The sequence below is a fragment of the Mustelus asterias genome, chromosome 1, assembly GCF_964213995.1.
Source record: "Mustelus asterias chromosome 1, sMusAst1.hap1.1, whole genome shotgun sequence".
NCBI classification, from domain to species: Eukaryota; Metazoa; Chordata; class Chondrichthyes; order Carcharhiniformes; family Triakidae; genus Mustelus; species Mustelus asterias.
The window spans coordinates 28,879,363-28,891,662 of NC_135801.1; the positions used below are offsets into that span (position 1 = coordinate 28,879,363).

Consider the following 12,300-nt stretch of genomic DNA (forward strand, 5'->3'; position numbering starts at 1 on the left):
TAACTACTTCAATGGAACGTGATTCCAAAACAAGAAATTCAGGTTCTTACCAGGAAGTACGTGTATTTTATACAGCAGTTTCAGTTTTTCTACAAGATCTGCGTGGCACATTGTACCTATGAAAAAGAATTACAGAACCTGCTTTAAAAGGTCTGAAAAGATTATATACCTTGAAAAAAACAAACACAATAACCACTGTCCAGCTCAGTTTTTGGATTTTCCCCATTCTGATTTGAGGCCTTTTTGTAGTCATAAACTTTTACAATAAGAACATAAGAAGAACATAAGAAATAGGAGCAGGAGTAGGCCATTTAGCCCCTCGAGCCTGCCCCGCCATTCAATAAGATCATGGCTGATCTGACGTGGATCAGTACCACTTACCCGCCTGATCCCCATAACCCTTAATTCCCTTACCGATCAGGAATCCATCCATCCGCGCTTTAAACATATAGAAATAGTTAATTTAAGAAACTCAGGTCTTTAATAAAACATGGCGGTTAAATGAAAATATGAATGATGTACTATTATCCATGAATCATTGGAAGAAATCACTTTGAATCAAACACATGAATAACAGCAGGTATAATAATTGACCTTGGGAGCATAGGATAAATCTATTTGGCAGAACAAGATATAAAAGTCATAATCAATTGGTTTGTGTGTGTTTTAAAAAACTTTAGTGCATTTCAGTTGGACTGCAGCGATATGCTACTCCCAGCTCTATGACAGTAGGAATGCAAGTCAGAATGATCAATTAACAGAAATGCTCACCATGTCAAAGTCCATAGCCATTCCACAGCATCATAAGAGGCTAACCTCCCTCAAGGTGTTAATAGAATCCCTACAGTGCAGAAGGAGGCCATTCGGCCCATTCAAGCCTGCACTGACAACAATCTCACCCAGGCCCTATCCCCGTGTATTTACCCTACTAATTAATCCCCCTGATGCTAAGGGGCAATTTAGCATGGCCAATTAACCTAACCCGCACATCTTTGGAGTGCAAGTAGAAACCAGAACACCTGGAGGAAACCCATGCAGACATGAGGAGAATGTGCAAACTCAACACAGACAGTGGCCTGAGGCCGGAATTGAAACCCGGTCCCTGGCACTGTGAGGCAGCAGTGCTAACCACTGTGCACCATTCTGCCCATGATGTTCTACTACATTGCATATTGTAGCAAGTTGGCATATGAAATAATCATAGATATATGTTCACTTACTGATTTGATTATTTAAAATTTAAATTGTTAATGTGAAAATGTCAACAGGATCCTCTCATTTCTTTTTTGAATTGTTTGATCAATAAGTTGAATGCTACTATATTAAAAAACTTTCCCATTTGCCTATTAATGACAGAAACATAGAAGATAGGAGCAGGAGGAGACCATTTGGCCCTTCGAGCCTGCTCCGCCATTCATTATGATCATGGTTGATTGTCCAACTCAATAGCCTAATCTTGCTTTTTCCCCATAACCTTTGATTCCATTCACCCCAAGCGCTATATCCAGTCGCCTCTTGAATACATTCAATGTTTTGGCATCAACTACTTCTTGTGATAATGAATTCCACAGGCTCACCACTCTTTGGGTGAAGAAATGTCTCCTCACCTCTGTCCTAAATGGTCTACCCTGAATCCTCAGACTGTGACCCCTGATTCTGGACTCCCCCAATCATCTGGAATATCCTACCTGCATCTACCCTGTCTAGTCCTGATAGAATTTTTGTAAGTTTTGTAAGGATGAATGATTCCCCCCTCATTTGTCTGAACTCCAGTGAAAACAATCCTAACCTACTCAATCTCTCCTCATACATCAGTCTCGCCATCCCCGGAATCAGCCTGGTAAACCTTTGCTGCACTCCCTCGAGAGCAAGAACATCCTTCCTCAGAAAAGGAGACCAAAACTGCACACAATACTCTAGATGTGACCTCACCAAGGCCCTGTATAATTGCAACAACACATCCCTGCTCCTGTACTCGAAACCTCTCACAATGAAGTCCGACATGCCATTTGCCTTCTTTACCGCCTGCTGCAGCTGCATGCTTACCTTCAGTGCCTGGTGCACAAGGACACCAGGTCCCGCTGGACACTCCCCTCTCCAATTTACAGCCATTCAGGTAGTAATTTGCCTTCTTGTTTTTGCTTCCAAAATGAATAACCTCACATTTATCCAAATTATACTGCATCTGCCATTGATTTGCCCACTCACCCAACCTGTCCAGATCATTCTGAAGGATCTCTGCAGCCTCGTCACAACTTGGTATCATCTGCAGACTTTAGAGATGTGAGATGATCTGACACAATGTGCCAAATAAAACAAAATTGTGAATGGAAAATAAATTTTTACTTACTTAATCCAGTGACAAATTCTTTGAAGTTTATTAAGGAGTCTCCATTCTGATCGAGTAGTCGGAATAAGCGTGCAGCTAATATATCTGAATGTGCACCACATGACCAGGGGAAAAGAAGTGTAAACAATCCTTTGAACTGTTCAAAGTCAATACGATACTGTTCAAGGTAAGGTAGACTAGGGTCATGGCGTTCTGTAGCATTACTATTTCCACCCCAGTAACAACTGGTGAGATGTTCAGCCTAAATGTGACAAATTTTTAAAAAATTAGCACGTTGACAATTGTCAGGTGGTGAATATAAAAGAAATGAAGTAGTATTTACTTTGCATTATGACAATTATTCAAAATTTCAAAAGAACATGTTTCAAAAGAAAAGTTTTAGTGGCTAACAAAAAGCCAAGTATCACAGAAAAGGCTGGAAATATGCAGCAGGTCAGGCAGCATCTACAGAGAAAGAAGCAGAGTTAACATTTCAAGTTAGTGATCCTTCGTCAGAATTGATGCTGCCAGATGTGGTGAGATTTTCAGGTTCATTTCAAATTTCCAGCATCCACAGTATTTTGTACTTATTTTATTGCTTCCCTTCTCCAAGACTCTACTGCCTGTGTCTTGCAACATGTCCCACTCACCCTTTACCCCTGCACTCGCTCACCAGGGTTCCTGGTTAAGCAATATCTCAATTTCAAATCTTATCCTTATTTCCAAACCCCTCATGGCCTCCCCCTCCTCTATCTCTGCAACTCTCTTCAGCTCTGCAATCCCCTGAGATCTCTGCACTCATCAATCCTGGCCATTTGAGCATTCCTGATTTTAATTGCTCCATCAATGGTAGTTCTACCACTGGAAGTGCTAGGTATTGGATTTGAAACATTGGGTGGGATCTTCTGACCAGTAGGATCATCCAGCCTCACCAATGTCATCCCTATTGTGGGTTTCCTGGTGGCAGGACTGACAAGCCACGCAAAAAACGTCATAGACTTCAGCAGGACCAGATGACTCCACCAATGGCAAGCCATCTCCGCCGCGAGGCTAGAAAATTCCAACCATTAACTCTGTTTTTCTCTCTCCATTGGTGCTGCCAGACCTGCTGAGTGTTTCCATCATTTTTTTTTGTTTTTATTTCATCTGAATACATTGCATTTACATTATGTGTAGAACTATTTATATTACGAGAGCATTTTCATCTGTAAATTTGCTGGTGGTTAAGGAATAATTTCTAGTCAAATCACTCAAAAGCATTTTCTCAATGTAGGAGAGGAGGACAAAGTATTTGATATCAATATGGGGGGAGGGTGTGTGTGTGTGTGAAGAGAACTGGAAGTTTGGTACATAACACTTGGTCAATAACTGCTGCAATTCTAGCAGTCTCTAAAGCAGCCAATCAAGATAGCAATGGGTGGGATCAGGGATTAGCCGAGCAACATGAGCAAAAATCACCAGACATCAGAAACCTGTTTACCTTAAAAAGGACATATAGTTCTTCCAGTTCATCTATAGTGAATGATGTGTCTGTTACAATAGCTCGAACCTAGATATAATAAAGACATTTTTAAAAAGGATATATTTAGAGTAAAAAGCAAATACATTTTGTAGTCTATTTGGAATTCAAATGTGAAACAATCCGAACATGTTCATAACTGCACTCACAACATTACGCTTCGTGGTGTCTTCAAGAGTCTGGATCACTCGTAGTCGCTGCTTAAAACGCATCTGCTCAATCACATCTGCTCTGATGCTACCAAATTTCTGAAAAGATTAAATATGCACTGAATATGCTGTATACTATTAATAAATCTAAAATAACCCTATGTTCTATGGAACTACAAAAAAAATCAAATCTATTTAATCCACTTTCTAAAGTACAGGAAATGGGATCGTTTGCAATCAATCAGTTGTGAGCATTTCAACAGTTGTGATGGAATGACAATTTCTATAAAGAAAATGGAGCAACACAAAGGTTTGATGGATAGAAATCTCTATTTGTCTAAATTTCTATTAACCTACAAAAGATCAGTATAACATCTTACATTCTAAAGAAAATTCTTAAGTCTTAAGACCTTAGTTTATGTTGCAAAGCACCAAGATTTTTGGTGGAGATAGAGTTTATGGACTTCGTACATTCCCTTGTGCTGCATGAAAATCATTTCACCAACTCATGACTTAAGAAAATAAAGTTCAATATAGCTCTCGGCTTTTGGGAGTTTTGAGCTGTCACACATTTTCATTTATATTCTCTGAAGCTCACCTCCAAGTCTTTCAGCAGAGAAATGATTTCTGATTATAGAATCATAGAATCCCTATAGTGCAGAAGGAGGCCATTTGGCCCATCAAGTCTGCACTGACCACAATCCCAACCAGGCCCTATTCCCGTAACCCTACATATTTACCCTGCGAATCCCCTGACACTAGGGTCAATTGAGCATGGCCAATCAACCTAACCCGCACATCTTTGGATTGTGGGAAACTGGAGCACCCAGCAGAAACCCATGCAGATTTGGGGAGAATGTGCAAACTCCACACAGACAGTGACTCAAGGTTGGATTTGAACCCGGGTCCCTCGTGCTGTGAGGCAGCAGTGCTAACCACTGTGCCACCATGCTGCCACGTCATCTCTTCACAAATGTAGTGCACAACAATGTAAGACATACTATTTGTATTCTGCTCACTTTCTCTGCATTTGTTACAGTTTGGTCAGACAGAAAACATTAGAACAGGCTTGCCCAAAGTATGGCCTGGAGCCAGAGATTAAGCCTCTCTGGGGGCAGCACGGTGGCAGAGTGGTTAGCACTGCTTCTCAAGGGTAACTAGGGATGGGCAATAGATGCTGGCCGAGCCAGAACTCCTCATATCCAATGAATACATTTTTAATAAATGATTGTTGGATATCATTTGCAGGCAACATTGGCAATGCTTAACATTGTTTTACAGAGATTTACATTTATGGAGGCTTTTCCAGATCACATGCGACATGAGCTGAAATGCTGCGCATGAAAAATACATACACGGACAGCCTGTTAATCTTTAAAAATTAATGGATGAAAAATTGCATGTGTCGATAACTGGGGTGCACTATCCTCCCTGCTCAATATTTTGATATACACTTCAAGCATTTAATTTTCTGAATTAAGTGCATAAAAATGTAAAATGACATCTTAAATGTTAAAAGGTGCAAGATTATATAAATCCACAGTAGTGGATACTTCACAGCTCATAAGAGGCATTGTTGTCAGATATAGGGAAGTTTAACTCTGAAAATTTAAAGACAAGTTGCTGTTACAATAGAATGCAACCCTTGCAGGTTACCAAAATTATTTTGTTGATAGATTTTACAGCACATCTTTGAGAATGTCTGGACTTTAGGCAAAAAGATTTTCAATTTAATAAACTAAAGTCAGCACTCCCAACCCCACTGGTAAAATACCAGAAATGGCAGGAGGAGGCCCATAAGTGTGCATTAATTGGCTCTTCTGGATCTTAATTAGTCCTGAAGCTGGTGGCCCACCTGATGTTCCTGTTGAAGGCAAAATCTCAGTGGAGATGGGGGCCACGTTTTCCAGCCATTCACACCCTGCAGCCACTGGCAGAGAGAACACAGAATTTGGCACGCAACCAAATTTCCGTTCACTGTAGTGGGATGAGAGAGTCCCGCTAGTGTGAATGACCAGAGAATCTGCCTGGGCAGTCAACAGGCACAGTGCCCCTGCCATGCCACCCAGATTTACGCTCCTAACAGTTCAACCAGGGATGGAATGGGACTACAATTCCACCCAATGCTTCCACAGTATTCTTTTGCATTACATGAATTTTTGCACCAACGTTTTCAAAGCAACCTGCTTATTTTAACATCTTGGACATTGAACAAATGATAAAAGTAAAATGCAGAATATCAGTAGTGGACAAGATAAAATGGCATGCCAAAATTCAATATTTTAGGCCCAGATTCAGGAATCTGGAAAATTACATAAAGACATACATGACAGCATGCAAAACTAAAGTCTGCAGGTAAACAAAGTTACATGACGTGCATTGCATTTTTCTTTCTGCAGTGACTAACTGTATGAAAATGGAAATGACAGATTTGCGCAAGAGAACAATTACTCTCTAAATTCAAATAGTACTGAAATGATTAGCATCAAATGATGAAACTGGCTGCAATTTCAGGATTGTCCAAAATGTTACAATTTTGAATCACTGTAGTCTCCTATATTTCAATAACAGTCATGAGGAATTCCAGGCATACATAAAATACTATGTCATTCAACCCTCAGCAACAGCTATATATAGACTGCAATATCTATTACCTCAGCAAAATGAGGCATGTACAAAGTCATGTAAAGGGACTGAGCTTCCAAAATGGATTCTAAATATGTTACATATTTCAGAATATAAATGTTTTAATAAACTTTTCATCACATCCTTCTTGTAATTATCTCTGACCAATCTTGTAATTTTAATTGTGGGAAAAATGTGAAAAGTCCTTCTGGTGTCTGGTTTGAATATGGTTATTAAATTATCCCACTAATTCAAGCACATCTCACTTAACATTTCTCAGTAAAGGGAAGCAGTGAGGGAGTTAGAACACCAATTCTCGTAAATGTAGCAGGGTTCGATTCCCAGCTTGGGTCACTGTTTGTGTGGAGTTTACATATTCTCCCTTTGTCTACATGGGTTTCCTCCGGTTTCCTCCCACAGTCTGAGGGATGTGCTGGTTAGGTGCATTGGCCATGCTAAATTCTCCCTCAGTATACCCAAACAGGCATTGGAGTGTGGCGACTACAGTGATTCAAAATTGTAACATTTTGGACAATCCTGTAATTGCAGCCAGTTTCATCATTTGATGCAAATCATTTCAGTACTATTTGAATTTAGAGAGTAATTGTTCTCTTGCGCAACTTCATTGCAGTGTTAATGTAAGCCTACTGTGACTAATAAATAAACTTTACAGTCATCAATAATGAGATTGTTTGAAAACCCCTTTCCATATCAAAAAATGATTGTGTAATGATTGGGTTATGGCACAGAATAAGTTTTAAGTGACTTAAACAACAGTTCCTTACATGGCTGAACATCTACATAGACAATACTATCAGAATGGAGTCAAGCTGCTTAATGACCCATCTCCTGAACCATTGACAAAACATCCAGAAATAACCTGTGTACTCAGTAGGGTATGGATCAAACCGTCAGTCTCGATCACTTTGGACAATGGACCCTGGTTGCTAAGGGCTGCCCTAGTCATGTAATCTCATCACTTCAAACAATAGATCTGGAATAAGGGGTCCCCATCTTGCTGTGACTATGGTTGACTCCTAAATTCCTCTGAAATGGCCTAGCAAATCACTCAGTTCAATTAGGGATGGGCAATAAATGCTGGCCAGCCAGCGGACGCCCACATCCCGTGAATGAAAAAAAAGAGGCAGATGCTTCAACATCTCATCTGAAAAGATTGCACTTTCACCATTCAGTCCTTCAGTACTGCAATCGAGTTGATTAAACTCGTGCAGTACTTACATGCAAACGTCATTCCTTGCATCTTAAATCTGCCAATCTGTATTTAGACACTCTGAACTCAGGTTAGCAGTATGTATCCCCGTGGTAAGAGAGAAAGCATGCTGCATCTGGCATTTGGGAAATTTTTATTCTGTGAATTTTCAGAAGCTTGGTTTGGAGATTGTTAAATATGGCTTGCCACACAGTCAGATATTCAGCAATCAAAAATCAATGATGACACATCTGGGGTGGCTGGGAGTTAAAATCCCATTTAATGGACTGATTTAGCATGAACAGAAATCTAGACATTACAACCTCTTAATTAACTCTGATTATCTTCAATTTTTTGTGCGCCACAAAATTAGTAGTGAAATATGGTCATAACAGAAGCAACAGGGAATTAGGCTTTTACATCAAAAGCATCTGATTCTAGTACACCTTGGGTAGGGACTCATCAATTTTTAGTTATGTGAGCCAACGCAGTACAGCTGAGATGAGGATAGAATTTTCATTATATTGCTTCTGGCAATATTTCATTCCTGTCGCATCAAGCTGTCCAAATCATAGGTTCATGGCTTTCACAAGAAATGGTCAAGGCCAAAGCACTGTGTCTCTTAGGCAAAACACAAACATTTGAAGCTTCAGGACTTGGGACAAAAATAAAGAAGTGGGATTAGTTTTGGGTTACTTTAGTAAATAGAACAGATCCTAGTGGGCTGGATGGCTTCCTTTTATGCTATAAACCTCTATGTTAAAGGTTTACATTTCTCTTAGTGTCAGGCGTAGGTTTCCGGTATGCTGCCATTTAATGTGGTGTGGAGATGCCGGCGTTGGACTGGGCTAGGCACAGTACGAAGTCTCACAATACCAGGTTAAAGGAGCAGCACTCCGAAAGCTCGTGACTCCAAATAAACCTGTTGGACTTTAACTTGGTGTTGTGAGATTTAATTTGATGACATTGTTGTGATGATTTTTATCATAAGGATCGTAAAGAATTTTGCAACACACCATCAACTGTCTGCTGGTGATGGTAAAGGATTTTGCAACACCCCATCAACTGTCTGTTAGCTAAAAACACAACCGAGACAGCATATTTTCAGTATGTTGCAATAAAATTTCACTTCACTGTAACACACAATCACATGACTTGACTGAAATGAATTGTAGCACACACGGGCTTACTCCTGATGTTTATTTTAAATTGGCACCAAGGACAACAATAAGGGAATGTCATGGGGGCAATTGCTTGTTTTCTATACTTACTTCCATCCATAAATCAAGAATGGAGTGAAAGGATTGAAGTTAAAAATCTGAGCCAGCTGAATGATTAAAGAACATGATCCATGATCAATTGACGTTACTGAATTATCTAGCCTATCCTCGATTCAGTGTATGTATGATCATAAAACCTTTCTAAAGGTTTTCATTATTTTCTCTTTTTTCTGAACTTGGATTCTCTTAGTTAGACATCAATAACATACAACAAATGTTCTCAACCACCACAGACTGATTTACCCAAATCAGATTTCACATTAGGTATGACTGCATACACAGTGACTCACATCATAGGAGCTCCTGATTAATTTGAAGATGTCAACTTCAGGGTAAGGATCTCCATCGTCACTTAGAAGAGAATGAAGATGAGGGATGGGTGGCAATGTGCTATCCTTGTTCGTCACACTGTCCAAATATCTAGGACCAAAAGAGTTCATGCTGTGAAACTTTTCATCTCATTAAATAACAAAATTAAAGTTCATGTCAGGGGAGATGGACTTCTGCTTCCATAACAATTAACCATCACAGGTCATCTAATAAGGACAGTTTCCTGAAGTTTCAATTTCTTGCAGCCTACTCATATTTAGATACCAATTAACTTTTCTTGTGATATTTGTGCCGTAATTTCTCCCCATATTATTATGAGCAGCTTAACTCTATATAACCTAGGTTAACCAATGCATGTCACATTAGTATTAACGTAGGTAGAAATTACAATAACAGAGCCTAAACAAGTACTACTTTTGCTACCATTAAGAATGATTTGGTACAATCCTTTATTTTGTCAGGTCAAATTGAGCCACAGGAATTAATATGATTATTAGACATGGGGATTAAAGATTACTGAAAATATATCCAATTTGTAACCTAACCCACATAAATCTGCTGGAATCAAATTTTTCAAATGTCATTTACCTACTTTATTGCAGAATTGTTACAACAAATTGATAATAACCAAGAAAGAGCAAATAAAATTAACTCACTTTCCAAGTATAGTCATGGCCTCTCCATCATCCTTACAATTCAACAACTTGCCAATATTAGCATCCAGCACCGCAAGAGCAAGTTGAAAGATCACTTTAATTCCCTCAAAGAAGAAGCAGTCCACAACAACAACTGCACTTTCAAAAGGCATTACACTGAGGAAGAGAGTAAGGAACCAGGAAAGCGAGATGGTGGATATAACACCCAAATACTGCATACAGTCATAAAGCTGTGGCACATAATCCCTGGTAAGCTCCTCAAACACACCTTGATCCACCAATGCTCCTACAGAAAGCAGCAACAGAAGAAATAACATTAAATGTCAGAATAACTGGTTTAAGTTCACATTACAAAGACAAATATTTACAATATATTTTCCAGATATTTTGCATTAATATAACTAGGTTTTTAAATCTAGCTTACTGCCTCTCCCAGGAGAGTACATGCTTCAGGGTGAATAATGAATATAAATATCATCATGCAAAGGTTACCAAAACTATATTGGATAGACTAGATGAGTATTTTCCTGTCCTGATATAAAGTAAAAGGATAAACAACAAAAATATATCTAAAAATAAGCATTGTTCTTCTTGATTATCTCATTCAATTAGCACATTTGTAAATACGACAGACATATGAACAAGCAGCAGGAGTAGGCCATTCAGCCCCTCAAACTTGTTCTGCCATTTAAAGATGATTAACAGGAAAAAATTGGTAAAAGCCAGTAAATGAAAAATTATGCTTGAATATTTTACAAACATTGGAAATTGGCATATCTTAGCAGATAATTCATTCTACTTTTTTTTTTAAACAAATGCTAATCTCAACGTTTTACAATGTGGATCTGATCTTGCAGTATAAAAACACTGCAATTAGGCAGAATTCATCAACAGTAGTGGTTTTCAACTAACAGCAACCAGTTTTCACCCTGAAACGGGTGCTTAAATGTACAAAGCAAAACCATTGTTTTCAGGTCGAAATTGGAAGAGTGTCTGCCACACACACTCTGCCTATTAATACCCAATGATATGCAGCCTTTAAAATTAATTGCTGGAGGCCACTCTGGAATATCGCTAGAAATTTTTTGAAGGATTTTTTGTGGGTCCAGGATTGCTCCTGTTGCAGCCTGAAGTCAGTGGTTGGATAGCCCACAAACCTTTACCTCATGACTCAGTCAGCAACTCACCCATAAAGTTGCTAGACACCTAATAACTTGCCCAAATTATGCCAAAACTGAAAATGTATAGTTCCAGCACTTTCGAAGAAGTCCAATTTAGTTCAAAATACACATCCAAAATTGTGATAAATTAAAAATGACCCTTATATAGAGCTCCTTAGTCTTGCAGCAGCTTCGAGGAGCGGTCCCTCGAGCTGGCCAGAGAGGAGGAAGAGCATGCTTGCGCTGCTAGTGAAGTGTGAGTAGCAGAGAAACAGGAGAACCCTCAACACAAATGGTGTCATTTCTCAAGTCTCAAGAGAGTAAACAATGTTCCCTCCGTGTTCCATGTAATGCACTGATGCCACATGCCTTCTAATGCCATGACCAGAACATCTTTGCACCCCATGAACCATCGAACTCCAGCAGTTCAGAGGGGTCTTCTCCAACCCTACTGTGGAAGATGCATCACAGTTGTCACCCACACCCGGCACCAGCGTATATACTCACACATCGGTGAGTCCAATAAGTAGGCAGGCTTCTCGGTCACTCACTGATGAGAACCTCACAGCTGACGATCCACAGCAGGCAGAGACAGGGATGCCCCAGGGAAGAGTTGCTGGAGCCCAGGACTCTGCTGAGCTCAGGCTGATGATGTGCCCCTGGGCCAGATCAACCCACAGTTACTAGAGCTGCAAAGGCAGAGTCTCGAGTCTCAGGAAAGGATGCAGCAGCCCTCCTTGGACTGCAAGGCCGATTGGAGGAGTCCCATCACCTTCTATCCGAGGAGATGGTGATGACACTGCAGTGCACCGAGGCCAACACTGCAAGGTTGGCATCTGCATTGGAGACCTTGGCGCAGGGCATGCACTCCATGGCAGGAGATGCCCGTACCATGATGCAAGGTTTCAACTGGATGGTGCAGGCAATAGTGGGAATCCACGAGTGTCAGTGCCAGAGGATAGCAAGGCTTATGGATTTCACTCCAGCTGCCCCTCCATTCTATGGAGGAGCACAGAGACCCTGGGAATCCAAAGGGAAGAGG

The 12,300-nt window shown here is 40.0% G+C and overlaps 1 protein-coding gene across 1 annotated transcript in view; it reads right to left on the reverse strand.

The window, feature by feature from the left end:
• The window catches only part of tbc1d9 (TBC1 domain family, member 9 (with GRAM domain)), a 53,830-nt gene that overhangs the window by 8,306 nt on the left and 33,224 nt on the right, over window positions 1-12,300 (reverse strand). Inside the window, exons 12-17 of the mRNA XM_078210634.1 lie at window positions 10,099-10,384; window positions 9,403-9,532; window positions 3,998-4,096; window positions 3,810-3,878; window positions 2,351-2,591; window positions 51-116 (exon numbers count right to left, since the gene is read on the reverse strand). Coding sequence (XP_078066760.1) covers window positions 51-116; window positions 2,351-2,591; window positions 3,810-3,878; window positions 3,998-4,096; window positions 9,403-9,532; window positions 10,099-10,384 — 891 coding nt within the window. The remainder of the gene's footprint in view (window positions 1-50; window positions 117-2,350; window positions 2,592-3,809; window positions 3,879-3,997; window positions 4,097-9,402; window positions 9,533-10,098; window positions 10,385-12,300) is intronic.